The sequence below is a fragment of the Solanum lycopersicum genome, chromosome 11 (assembly GCF_036512215.1).
Source record: "Solanum lycopersicum chromosome 11, SLM_r2.1".
Taxonomy (NCBI): Eukaryota; Viridiplantae; Streptophyta; class Magnoliopsida; order Solanales; family Solanaceae; genus Solanum; species Solanum lycopersicum.
In genome coordinates this window covers 59,446,138-59,461,347 of record NC_090810.1, presented here as the reverse complement: position 1 = coordinate 59,461,347, position 15,210 = coordinate 59,446,138, and the positions used below count along the sequence as shown (strand labels likewise).

Genomic DNA, 15,210 nt, shown 5'->3' with positions numbered 1-15,210 from the left:
GTAGCAGACTCATCACATTTCGAATAATTAAAAAGCAAAATTTACCATTTTTTTGTTTTAAAATAAAATAAAATAAAATTTTAGATATATAAATCAAAAATATGCAAAATGTTCAAATTATTTTTTTTATTAAAAAAAAAAATAAGTGATGCTAAATTTTAATGTGCAAGTGTGAAATGATAAAACCTAACACGTTAAATTTGAAATTGAGAAGTGAGTTATGAAAAGGACAACAAGAGTTTCGACACTCAACTCAATACATATATTATATTAAAAGTTTCTTTAATACTCCCTCCGTCTGAAATTATTTATCATGCTGCGCTTTTCGAAAGTCAATTTCACTAATTTTTAATATTAAGTTAGATCACATTAATTCGATATTTTAAAAGAAAAAAATTAGATATTCAAACTATATGAAAAGTACAATAAATTGCAATTTTTTGCATATTAATATGATAAAAAAAAATACATCTTAAAATGTTAGTCAAAGTTTTTATAATTTGACTTTAAAAATAGAAATCGTGACAAATAATTACGGATAGAGGGAGTACATTTTTATAGGAATTCATTATATTTTAAATTTATTTAATTTATATATTTATTATTTGCTCTAAATTTTACTAAATGTTTATACACAAATTATTAAATTCAAACAAACTCGTTCCTTTGAATTTGATTGTAAACTTAAAGTTGAAAGGCAATACTTACCCGAATATTAAACAAGCAAAATTTTTAAAAATAAAAAGTTTTTGATTATACAACTTTTATATTTAAAATATGAAATAAATAAAAAATTTAATTTAATTTCTTTGAAAATAAAACACGATAAATATTTCGAGACAGAAGAAGACGTGGATATTCCCTTATGATAGAATTATGCTTTTTAGATGAGCACATTATGGCACCAATATCTAAAAAAAAAAATAGAAAATGGGATATAAGAGTAGTCATTTTCTCAAAAAAGTCAGTTTCAATTGCCCATACTTTTTACTACTGGTGACATTTTTTGACTTTCAAAATTTAAATAAGTTTATTTTTTATCGTAAATTTTTTATAATTTATTATATTTTTTAAATAGTTTAAAAATATATAAATTTCATTAAAAATTTAAAAATTTCATGTATAAATTTTTGTTATAAAAAAAAATATCACATAAATTAAGACGTAAGAAAATAGTGTTATTTAACACATAATGGTTGAGGGGATACGTCGCTGCAAGAATAAATGCATTTTTTTTAAATAATTAAATTGACAACACATTAGAAGAAGAAAAAGAAAAGAACAAAAGATAAAATTGACACTTTGGAAATTAAAGAAAAAGAATTTGACAACTTTGGAAAGAAAATAACTTCCTATTGGGTGTAGCTTCTAGGTTTTAAACTTGTAATATTGGCATTTGTCATATACAATAACTTGTATGATTGTCATATTCATAGTAACAACATTACAAAAAAAAATAAAAATATCCCAAACATTTTATATTTAAATTCTATTGATCGGACTAATTCAGATTCAGATAGAATAGACATGTCAAGAATATAAATTACTTGCTATGTATAGTATTTGTTTAACGAGTGAAAAGATCTCAGTCATCTTGATCGGATTATTTTTGACAGTCTTACTAAAGAAGAATAAGCCATGTGTGAATTAGTTTGTAAATCGAGCAATTTAGGGTTTGAAAAATTGGATTTAAATGTAGAGTAGCATGTCTAACATTTTTTTTATCAAACAAAAAATTGGATTGAATGAGAAAATAATTATAATTTCATGCATATTGCAATTTTGCCTAATGCCATTTCAATCTTCACATGATTTTAATGGTAAAATGTTGTTGAATATGAAAAGAATATATATTGTAATGGAACATCATGGGTGTGGCCTAATGTCAATAAAAGAGATATGAATCGTTGAGTTATTCAGATTTTTGAATAGTTTAAGTTAAATTCGAACGGATTAAATATTTCTAATAAGTCAATTTGAACTTCATATTTAGCTTAATCAACTCAATTTTAAGACGGGTTAAATTATGGACATGTAAAAATTGGTTGAGTTAATAAGTGAAAAAATAATTACGATCAGATCTTTAACTCCGTCAAACTTAGGTGTTGGACATATTACGTTCTCACAGGCTGATTTTGTCATATTTATTCATATCCCAACACAAACAAGGAAAAACACAACTATTGACTCTATTAACCGAGAACGAGTTATTTCAATTTTATTCAAATCAAACATAAGATAAACTCATCCTATAATCAAATCTGAATTAACTATCTCTTATCCCTTGTAACAAATTAAACGAGCCACCATAACTATTTTGTGAATCAACATAGATTTTGATGGATCAAGTAAATTACTTGATACTACCTTATATAAATGAGAAATAGCAAGTATCCGCACATTAATTAAAATACGTGTAAACTAATTCAGACACCGTCAATATAATTAAACATGCTTAATCATTGATGAGTTTTGCTAGACCTAATAAACAAAAGAATAGGTAACTATGGTGACACAATTAGGCATATTGAATTAAATTCTTATAAGCTAGTAGTAGCTATCATATTAATTAATGAAAAAGAAAGGAGGTCTAATCAAAGGTATAAATAAAGTAGTGGTCTTGAGGTGAAATTATTTGTTTAATTTAATTTAGGTTTCATATATTGGGCATTACCACTTACATTATGGACCCAATTGGACAAACTCATAAATAATGGAAAGCAAAATTTGATAAACTTTGATTTGACATTGATCTAGACACCTATGTCTAGTAGTTAGGTACATAATTAGCACTAATTAATACTCTCTTTGTTACGAATTATTCATCGCGATTTCTTTTACGCGTCACTTAAAAATAGTTAATTAGAAAAAAATGTCAACTAGCTTATTCTTGATAGATATGTTAACAATCATAATATATTGAGATGAAATTAAAAAAAGAAAACCAAGTTTATCTTTAATTTCTCAAATAACTAACAATTTGAAATAATTAATTTTGAAAAAATAAGATAGATGATTTGAAATAAAAAATAATTTACTTTAGGTTAACAAGTCATATGACACAACGATCAATGTAATTCAGATAGATTTTAAAAAAATACTAAATAATTTATTTAAATTTTACTAGACAGATTTATACTGTAATTTGACTAATGAAAAGTAATAAATAACTAATAAAATTAATATAATTACACAAGCTGACTCGATTATCACAATATTATTTAATAATGTTACCTATTCATACTTTTGTTAATATTGATTATATTCCATCCCTAATGTCTATGAGATTATTACCATTAATCATTTGGATAACTTAATTAATTTCTTGGGATGTAGTTTTTGATAAGATTTATATTGTAAACTAAAATTTCCATGCCTTAAGGCTTAAACTAAGCTTTAATACACTTAATTAGAACCTGATTCGATCAAGATTAAGAAAAGTATAAAGGAATCAATAGCCCAATGGATAAATAAATTCATAATTTAAAACTTATGTGTTTTCACAAACAATTATATTAATTGAATTTATAATTAAATATTTATAAACCACTCAATTTGTGCTGGCATATATGTGACACATAATAAAATGTATACTTTCGAGATACTCGATTTATTCTCTAACTCAAAACATATAATCCTTAACACAAATTGAGTACCAAAATATAAATCTATATGTTATATTGATATACTATATTATATTATAATAAGAGAAAAATTAATAATTTTAAATTTGATATAGATTATTAGTTTCGTTTTTAAATTATTGATAGTTTGAGATATATTTCGATAGTACGCCGTAAATTTTTATTAATTTTAGAAATATTTTTAACACTTTTTTCGATTTTTATTAAGAGTTTCGTGCTAGAATTTGAAAACACTTGTCATATCATATGACAGATTGAGGCGTGTATGAAGAGATTTTTAAAATTATTAATAATTTAGAAATGAAACTAATAATTTGAATCAAAATTGAGAAGCGTTTGCATTATTCTCTATTTATCATTTATATATGAAAGGAAGGCTAATTCGTTTGGATTAAAATGTGTAAAAAGAAAATTACAAAGAAATATTTTTTAAAAAAATTATGTTAGGGCCAATAATTAATTCTAAAACCACATTTAGATATTCTTATTGCTTTATTCTCATCCCCTAAAAACGCGTCTTTTGTTGATTAATTCAATCTAATTAAGAAAAGAAAAGAAATAAATGGTCATTTGGGTCCTAATTAACCAAATTATATTGAAATAAATTGAAAATCACGCTATTAAGTAAATATGTGTTAATTAATTAGTACGTAAGTAAATATATATTAGTTAATTAGTACAGTATTTATACATATACAAATTATACAAATACATATATATACTAATTACATATTCACAAGACACATATATAGATATAATTTGCTTTTCTCCATCTTTACCCTCTATCATGGCCTCTCTCCTCCTCCTCTCCCAATCTCATTGGCTAATTATTCGAATTTGCTTTTCTCCATCTTTACCCTCTATCATGGCCTCTCTCCTCCTCCTCTCCCAATCTCATTGGCTAATTATTCGAATACATATGTATATCGATTACATATATTCAATTATTTAGATATACATATATAATTCGTTTTCCTCGGCTCTCTGTTTTTTGTTGTCACCTTGTGTAACTACGAATTATAATCAGCAAATTACAGATATAAAACATAATTAAATTATTTTTAATGATCTATATACGAAAATTCCTTAATTAAATTGACTTTTTGGTCCCTAATATTGAAGTAAATTGTTGGACAACTTCTCTTGTAGTTCTTTTTAGTTCTTATTAAAATCTGATTAAATATAAAATTCATATTTTTTTGAATTTTTAACATTCAAAACCAACATATTTTTTCTATATACAAACTGGACCACTTATTTTTTTTTCTTTTGCTAATAACCCAATGATTATTGACCTAATTTGTCAATTATCCCAACTTCTACATCAAACCAAATAAAATAAAAAACCATCATCTTCCCACCAAAGCCCCTTTAAATACATAACTTTTACTTTTTTTTTTTTGCATTTACTTTACAGTGGCTTATTTATTTCACAAACTTTTCGTTTCCAACTGATGGATATGGAAGAAACACATAATAATAATAATAATAATAATAAATAATAATAATAATTTATATTGTATAGTATTAGTACAACTGGCATCATAAAATATTAAAAGTACTATAATCAGAATCACAAAAACTTAAAAATGATAATTATAATAATAATATTAATAATGATTTTTTTTTTCGAATTGATTTCCTCACAAAATTTCGAAAAAAAAAACGTTACAATTACAATGCATCTGTAACTCGGTAACCGCTTGCAAAAATAGGTAGAAAAAAAAAAGAAGGAAAAATAGAGAGTTTTGAGATTGTTGAACCAAAAAAAAGTAGGTAGTAATTTGAATTTCTCACAGTTAGATCGATCGATGGATCGGTTGAATAGTTTGAAAATTTTAATCTTCGAATCCAGTTTTCTCGAAAATTGCATTTCTGACTCTACTCAGATCTCTACCTTTGAGAGTCCTTCCAACTCCTTCGTGAACAGAGAAGGAAGCGATTCTCGTTCTCGCAAACTGCCTCGCTAAAAACTCATGCGGCGGAATCCGATTCTCAGCATCATCATCGTCTTCTCCGTCATCATCGCTATCTCTTCTCCGATTCTCTCTATACTCATCCTTCAGTATCTTCGACCAGTCCGGCACGTTCACCGGCATAGAAGACGCCGCCGCAACCGCTGCTGCTGATTTTACCGTTACTCCAGTACTGTTTCGATCACTTTTCGCAATCGACTGCTTTCTAGAAATCCTCGTATTCGTTTTCCGAAACTCCGGCGACGATGACCTTGCCGTCGCCGGTGAGTTCCATACATCGGATTCATCCAGCTCGAACATCGTATCGGAAGTTACTGAAACATTCCGGTCACTTGATAGAAACCGGTAGTTCGATCTAGCGAAATAGCTCTTCGATGCCGCCATTGATTTTTTTTTTCTCTTATTTTTTTCTTCAGTTCATATGTATTGCGTGAAGAAAAAAATAAATTTATTTTTTCTCTCTTTCTTATTTTATTTTTTGGGTTAAAAGGAGTTTTAATGTTCCTTTATATAGAGGATTTATGGATAAGGCTTTTCTACATAAAGACCAAAATACCCTTCCTTCTTTTTTTCTTTGACTGAAATGACAAATATGTCCCTGTGAATTATCTGGATTGGATGTACTAATGGTCCACCTTAATTATATTTCTGACATAGGTAATTAAGAAAGAAGTGATTAAAAATTAAAAATTGTTAGACTTTAGGGGAGAAAAGGTCATAAGTGTCAATAAATTATAATAATAATTTACGAATTACTTTTCTTTTAAGTCGAGGATTTATTAGTTATATTTTTTTCAAACGTGAAAATAAAGTTAAACCTAATGTAATCAATTTAAGAGTACTTATGTTAGATATTCGATTGGTACGATCATAATTTGAGTATTTAAAATTTGTTGATAAAATGGAGAAGTGGTAGATGGAATGAGCCTAAAATTCAAATGCATGAAATAAATCACTCTTTAATTGTGATTACCATTGGTGGTACGGTAACTTTAACAACCAAAGCACACGTGTCGAGTTACTAAAAAAAATAGAAGGTAAGTTTATTAAAGATAACGACAAAAATTAAAGCAAAAGGGTATTTTGGGAACAACGCTTTGTCTCTTAGTGCGTAAATAAAGAAAAAAAAAGTAAAAAAAGAAAACGCAACTAAAGAGGGACTTTTAAAAGAGATTTGTCGCTACTCGTAGCTGTTTCTTGGGTCCGGGCATAACTCACCGAAAATCGAATTATTACATCAAATTAATTGAAAAAATTTATTCGTATTAAGTGTTTATATTAAGTTAATTCAATTTTTATTGTTATATAATTTTATGAACTGTAAATCTAGATACTTGACATACATATATTGATTTGGTATAAACACCCGATGCGAGTAAATTTATCCCAAATCAAAATATTCTTTTTTGAAATTTTAGAAAAACTTACTACCGCTATAATTTTTTGTCAAATCATATAGGAAATGTTAATCGTACTAGGCAAGTTCTATGCGACAAGTTCGACTTAATAGAGAGAATCGATTTCGAATCATCTGCGTGAATGACCACCCTCCAAGCCAACTGCTCGATCCAGAAGGACTCAAATCGAAGTTATTGAATTACCGAATTTCTTTTTATCCATCTAATGTTTGATATCTCATTAAAATTTGATAGAATTTGTACGTGTCAGAAAATTCTCATGTCGAAGGGTAAAATATTTTAATAAATAGACGATTTTATACTTAACGAGATTCTAATTTGAAACGTTCAATAAAAAATAGATGAGCATTTATCACTCTATCACGATCGATCGACGGAGTTTCACCTGGTGTTGGTCCCTAGTTAAGATATGTTGGTATTACCGAACACGTGTCCCTGATTATCTGGCAGATTGCCACGTGGCGTGATAAAACCAAAATAAGCTGTAGGGGTGTGGGGGCACGTGAAGTGGGTCCCACCAAACTTGTATGGATTGAGTGTAGAGTTTCTGTGCCAGCTCATCCTTGGCTTGTTTCTGTACTATTATTATATTTTTTTTTTTGAAAAATAAAAAAATACAATTATTAATAGAAATTAATTTATGATTTTTATGATATGTAAAAGTGTTGATTTGGTTGAATTCATAAATTTTAGGTTAGATTTTATACTTTTATTAAAATATTTATAAAATAAATAAACATGATTTGTTTGGAGCACAATAACACAAACACAAAGTGTGAAAGCTCAAATATATAGTTGAGTTTTGAGAAAATGTTTATTTATATTATTTATTAAAATTTTAATTCATTTATGCTGTTTTTATTTGAGAAAAAAGTTTATTACTGTCATTATTTGCTAGTAAAAAATAGTTTTGATTTTGTAAAATCACCCTTTACATGCGATCGATTATGATTTGCATGTCATTGATTAAACTATTATTTTAATAAAAAATAGTACTATTGCTCATTTTGATTAAGCACATAAATAAATATTGTACTATTGCTCATTTTGATAAATTTCATATTGTACTATTGGTGATAAATTTCATATAGAATATTGTACTATTGCTCATTTTGATTAAGCACATAAATAAATATTTGTGATTCAATATATTTCAATTAATTGAAATTGATTTTCATAATTTAATGATGGGACGATTAATAATTAATTTTGAATGATTATTATTAGCCTAGTTTTGTTGAGTTTGGTTTGAATGTTGAACTGAAATGGCATCATGCTTTACTTGTGATAAAGATATTTTTATTTATTTGAAAAAAGCTAAATAAATTTTATTTTATTTTTTTGAAAAAGCTAAATAAATTTAATTTTAGAATAATAAAAGGTGAATTATTCTTAATGATATTTTATTTTTAAGAATATGCAATATATGCCAAGACATGCACATTCGAAAATAAAAATAAATATCGATGCAAAATATTTTCCCATTTGTAATTTTTTTTTTCAATTTATTAACACAACTAGCATTTCCTTAAATTAAAAATATCCATTGGGAGGTGAAATTTTTAATACTAGTTGTTTTTTTTTAAAAAAAAATTATTCTACTCACAACAATCACAAAAATAAATAAAGGATTCTGCGATAATAATATAATTATCGTTATATTTATACTTACCGATAATAATAAATATAAATATTTATAAGCAATCATTTGTATAAATATAATTAATAATTATTTTCTTCATTTTACAAAATCGAATCTTATTCTAATTGTTGAATTGATTTGAATTAGAACCTTTCATATTTTCTTTTTTCCAAAAGGAGATCCAATCTTAATTTATTTAATTTTTTATAAACATATATTATGATTATAGTGAACTTTACAATAAAATTATATAATATAGTACAATCTAATCTTGTTTTTTTAATTATATATTACATAAATAGTACAAGTGTAGCACTGTTTAATATATGCCTAATGCCTACCTATAGACTATATTAGATGCCCGATCCAAGAATCAAAATAATTTAGCTAATAATGATGTTTTTAATAATATTAGATGATTTTTCATTCGATATGGTGTCTGATTCTCGTATTGAAGTATGACTAGATTTAGATTCGTATATTATGGTATTCATTTTTAAGGGAGATGATTTTAACGATTTCCTTTCTTTGAGTTTTAATTTTGAAATGTTTTATCAAAAACAGATAAATTTTAATTATTTCATCACAATTCACGTTGATTCACGAGCCGATAAGCTTTGCTTCACTTTATGAGGCATGTCATTATCTTTAATCACTTTTTTGTTAATCTCTACAACTATTTTTTTGTTTCTAAATAAAGAACAACTTGTAGATTTGATAGCTTTGGGTGACCCTATAGCTATTTGTTTAATTATGTTAATTTAACATTTGTGGGCTCTTTTAGAAGAAAAGTTCATCCCTTTATATATTATAAAATAAAATAATAAAAAATATTAACAATAAAGTTTTTTGGTTGATTGTTGTTCCATCGTAAATCAAGATCAAACTAAATCTATTTGGTTTTGTAATTTATTTTATATGAAAAGAATATTTTAATAGTAGAATAAATAATGCGACTTGAAGTTATAATTCTTAATTAGAAGATTAAAATTAACTCGTGAAAATAAGATTTCTAATTTATTTAAATTTAAACAGATTAATAATTTATTTTTTTATTAGTTCAATCTATTTTGAAGCACGAAATTCATTCTAATTTTACCCATTTATGAATGAATTATCAAATAAATTTAACTTCGTCAGTTACCCCCAAAAAATTCAAAAAAAAAAAACACTCAAATTAAAGGTGATAGACTATCATATTAAGAATAATAACTAATAACTATAAAATATTTTCAAATCAAATAGAAAATTTAAAGACCTTATAAAAAAGTTCAAACATATAAAAAGATCATAAAATGTGGCCCTTTTTTTCTTCTGCAATCTAGTAAATTATATTTGATATTAAATCAACATAAGAATCATATTTGTACCTAATATTTACATCAAGTTAAATAATTTGATTAAAATAATTAAATATTAAATATAAACAATCCACCATTTAAACAATTAAATGGTAAATTTACTAAGAAAAAATACATGGCTTAGATTTAATTTATTGTATAAATATCTAATGTAAATAAATATTTATCAATAGTTAAATTTTGGGAATTTCTTTTCTTTAATATATAATAATAACTAGATAATATTATTTCACCTTCTTATATAAGAGAGTTTTTAAGACTAATTAATATTCATAACAAATTGCAACTTAAATAATAATGTATCTTATCCAAAAGTTATTATTCCTTTATCTCACCAATTAAACAACTTTAGTGTGTAAGTAATTGTTGCTTGCACAACTTGAAAACCTAATTAATGTGTTAATATTTTAGTGGGATCAATATGCATAATTATTGAAATGACTCACATGCTACTATATCTCAAGTCTTAATCTCTCCGTCTTATTTGATGCGACACTTTTCAGATTTTAAAGTTTAGAAAGGTGTATTTTTAATCGTATTTTTTTTCATAAATTTTTTAAATATTTTTTGAATTAATAATTATCGTGATTTATAGTACCTTTTTTCGTAATTTATACATATATAAATTTCATTTTAAAATTAAATGAAAGATTTTAAGCGTAAATTTCTAATCAAATAAATATCATATAAATTAAAACAGATAAAATAATATACTACTTATTTATCAAGAAAAAAAGAAAGTGAAATGAAAGGAATGGGATCTCTGTGATCATTCTCAGAAATTAGCTGTCAAATTCAATTGCAATTTGCTTCCCTGGAGAAAAAAGACCATTGATAACAATCATTAATGTTAAATATTAGCGATTTAGCGTAGCGAAATCAAGATCGATGAAAAAATTAATAAAATTTTCATACCAATAATGATATATTAAATAATAAATTATTAATTTTTTCGTGTTAAATGACTTGTTATGAAATTTTAAAAGTATTAATGTATCAAATGACATGTATAATATTGCAATAATAATAACAAGAACTACATATCTAAATTTTATACGTAAGATCTGAAAAAGATAGAGCATATATTAATTAAACTTTATTCATATCTCATTGAGATGGATAGACTATTTTCAAGGGACACTCGACACAAGTACAACAAAACAAGGCGATTATCTTTTTTTTCTTCATATTCATATTTATATCCTTTGCAACAATTGTTGAGATGGACTTTGTGGAAAATAATAGTTATGAAAAACAAAATTTATGAAAAAAAAACATGATAACTAATAAAAAAATTACACATGTAATCATTTAATTAGTTGTTTGTCACGTCATCAACGAGTGTATTATACTCTCCTTCAACTTTTTACTTATTTTCTAAAAAGTGTCACAATGACATAACGAACCCCACATAAGATGTTTAAAATAAATATCGCTCAGTTCAGATATTTAAATGAAATGTGGTGCCAACTTCAACACTATATTTCGATCATTGTTATCCATTGTATTGTTACTGTACCTGCAATGTTTGTTTTGATTGTTACTTAAAATGTATTGTATTGTATTATTAAAAATTTAATTGTTACATAACAATGAGAACCCCTATTTTATGGAACAACGAATTTACTGCGTTCCCATTATTACTTAATTTATTTTTTCAATTATATATTTACATAATATTTCAAAATACTATTTTACCCTTTATCTTAATTATTTGAATCTAGTCAAACCTCCTACCCTAAAATAATTAAGATATTTTAATAAATTTATAAATGACAATACAGTACAATACGATCAAACCAAACAATTGAAATGTTATTAAATAACAACAAACAATACAGTCTAGCCAAACATTGTATCTATTATACAATACAGTACAATAGAGTACAATATATTATGAAATAATAGGTAACAATGATCCGAACAAAGTGAAAGAAGTCATCGATGTATTTGACCTTTAATATAAAAATAATATTACATTCTTTTTTAAACGAAACTAAAATATAATTTTTAGGTCCAGGTTCAATGTGTGTTCTGTTAGAATTGATGGAAGGATAAAGTTACTAGTCACTGCCATTGCTGATGAAAGGATAAAGAAAACTATAGTATAGGCCATAATGTAATTATATATGTAGGTGCTTGGATAATATTTAGTAGAAGACTTTGAAGTTGTTAAATACTAATAAAAATGCAATAAAATAAAATAAAATGGGAAAATCTATATTTATAAATGGAGATAACTTTTCTTAAAATAAATAAAAAATAAATTTTGAATCTACTTCTGATCACAAAGTTAGAAAATTTTACATAAAGTATATAAAAAGCAAAGGATAAATCTTTGAAATAAGAGGTCACTTGGTAATAAGAATAATATATAAAAATTATTTCATTTTATTTACGATTTATTTTGATATAAGCAAATTTATTATTTATAGGACGTGGGTGGTAGTATAATCACCATTCATCTGTGATATAATTAGAATTTAGAGCCGTCAAAATGGGTTTAGTCTATATAGTCAGCCCAACAAAATTTGTTATTGGAGGCAGGATTGATATGAGATTTTTATAGTCCATTTAAAATTAGGGTTTATAAGTCGGGCTCATGTAAGTCCTTGGCTCATGAGACTTAATCGGGATCGGTTTGGAGTCAATCCATGGTCCAAAAACTATTTATTTGAGGGTAACTTACATAAATCTATATAGTGAATAAGCTAATTACTAAAGACACACTATGTTGTGATATTACGAATCTTATCATATTTTGGTTCGTCAAGATACATGTATCTTGCGATATACAGACTGAAACTTATGTTAATTTGTTCTAGATACATTATATCTCCGTGAATTCTTATGTATTTAAAATACATAGACAAATCACGCACCCTTGCCTTCCTTCCATCTCACTCGCGTATCTCATGTGCATCACACAAGATGTATATATCTAGTATCCTAGATACATGCTAATCACACTAGATTTTCTGTTGGTGTTGTTTCAACAACACCATTATTGTCATATTTAATTTAAAAATCTTCTCATCTTCTTAATGTTATAAAATTTTAAATTTGAAAAGAGAATAAAAAGAATTACCCCGCCCAACCCACGACCCTCCAAAGGTTGGATTGAGTTGGACATATGAAGGGATGACTTACTCTAGCCTATCAAATTCCTTAATCCGCGAGGTTAGGACTGGGTGAGGTATGATTAAACTTGTAAGTAAAAGCTTATAAAGAAAATCTCTATGTAAGAATCAAATATATATATTGTATATCAACTAGGGACCCAAATCGGACATGATCTTGAACATAATTTAAATCTCAAAAACTTACTCAAAGATAGAATGATTGTTCAAGCTTTATACGAAGTCTAAGCTATCGTTTGGCCATAGATTTCCAAATATTCTTGGCAAACATTATTTGAGTGAAAATTTGGGTGAAATTTCACCATGTGTTTGGCCATAAAATTTGGGAAATATATTTCACCTTTTTAGAAAATATATGATTTATACACACAAGTTTTAAAAACTAACAAAACTAACTAAAAGTTTGTATTACAAGTCAATTGAATGTTCGTTACAACAATAACAAATAATGTCCATGACACTAAAGCAATGTGGTAATTTGGAGTGAGTGCAACAAGAATTATTACATACATCGTGAAGTAGACAAAGTACATGACTTTGTTACCTAAAGCCAATTTTTAATAATTTTCATCAACAATCATATCATTATTTAATATTCACTAAATATTTTATCACTATTTTGATGTCCACATAAAAAATGATGTAATACAACGCAAGCAACAACTAGAGAGGGCATTTTTGTAAAAGATAAAAGATTGGGGTAAAATTTTAATTTTTAAAATATCCCAAATAATGAGATTTGACCCAAATACTAGAAAAAACTAGTATTTGGAAATTTGGGATATTTGCCAAAAATATTTGCCAATTAATGGTAAATTGTATGGACAAACATTATTTGCCAAATTTTTTCTAAATATTATTTGAAAAATTTATGGCCAAACGGGGCCTAAGATTTCCGTTCATTCATCGACATTCGACATTTAATTCATCAAAGGCCCAATTAGTTAATCTACAAAGCCCAAATAGAAATGGACTGATTACAAGGCCCATAAAGCACTGAAAAGCCCTATGCTTATAACTCTAATTTCTTCTCATTTCAATTCACAAAGAAGTACACAAAAAAACCCTAGCGCCGCTCTCGTCTGCTTCACAAAAAATGCCGCCAAAATTTGATCCTTCTCAGGTAGTCGAGGTTTTCGTCCGAGTCACCGGAGGTGAAGTCGGAGCGGCGAGTTCACTCGCTCCAAAAATCGGTCCACTCGGTCTTTCACCGAAGAAAATCGGTGAAGACATTGCAAAGGAAACTTCAAAGGATTGGAAGGGTCTCAGAGTCACAGTCAAGCTCACTGTTCAAAATCGTCAAGCTAAGGTATCAGTTGTACCTTCCGCTGCAGCACTTGTGATCAAAGCTTTGAAGGAACCTGAACGTGACAGGAAGAAGACGAAGAATATCAAGCATAATGGAAATATCTCGCTTGATGATGTTATTGAGATTGCTAAGGTTATGCAGCCTAGATCTATGGCTAAGGATTTGAGTGGAACAGTGAAGGAGATTTTAGGTACTTGTGTATCTGTTGGTTGCACTGTTGATGGAAAGGATCCAAAGGATCTGCAGCAAGAGATTTCTGATGGCGATGTTGAGATTCCTGAGAATTGACCGTTTGCAGGCGAAGGTTAAATTCTGAGTTTCTCTCAATATAGTAGTTCTTAAATTTGGATTCATGTTGTTTTGTTTCTGAGAGAAATGTTATCAGATATTACTTTTCATATCTTATCATTATGAAAAAAAATGTTGATTTCGTTTCGCAATATTAGAATTTGGATGATCATCTTTATCGTAATTTAGCCTTGATTTTGTTACATGCCATGAAATGCTATCTATGATTACTGGTAGTGTTGTAGTAAGTTATAACTAGTTTAAACACGCTGAATTGCCTCTGTTTTCAGTGTTGAGATGAACCTGCAATTCACCATTTGCTGGTGCTTATGAACAACACCAGCTCACTGCTTCAAAAATTGATCTTGCAAATGTGAGCTTATTCGTTGCGCATGCGTTAGTTATATCAGTTACATTTCCTAATGCATTGGT

At 26.8% G+C, this 15,210-nt stretch overlaps 2 protein-coding genes across 2 annotated transcripts; one reads left to right on the top strand and one right to left on the bottom strand.

The window, feature by feature from the left end:
• Positions 1–5,227: 5,227 nt before the first annotated feature.
• On the bottom strand, positions 5,228–6,113 carry LOC101259309 (protein S40-4). The gene has a single exon (XM_004251088.5). It carries the CDS (start codon positions 6,002–6,004, stop codon positions 5,483–5,485), a length of 522 nt encoding a protein of 173 aa, XP_004251136.1. The 5' UTR covers positions 6,005–6,113; the 3' UTR covers positions 5,228–5,482.
• An 8,071-nt stretch (positions 6,114–14,184) lies between these two features.
• On the top strand, positions 14,185–14,962 carry LOC101259021 (large ribosomal subunit protein uL11). The gene has a single exon (XM_004251087.5). It carries the CDS (start codon positions 14,278–14,280, stop codon positions 14,776–14,778), a length of 501 nt encoding a protein of 166 aa, XP_004251135.1. The 5' UTR covers positions 14,185–14,277; the 3' UTR covers positions 14,779–14,962.
• Positions 14,963–15,210: the final 248 nt, after the last annotated feature.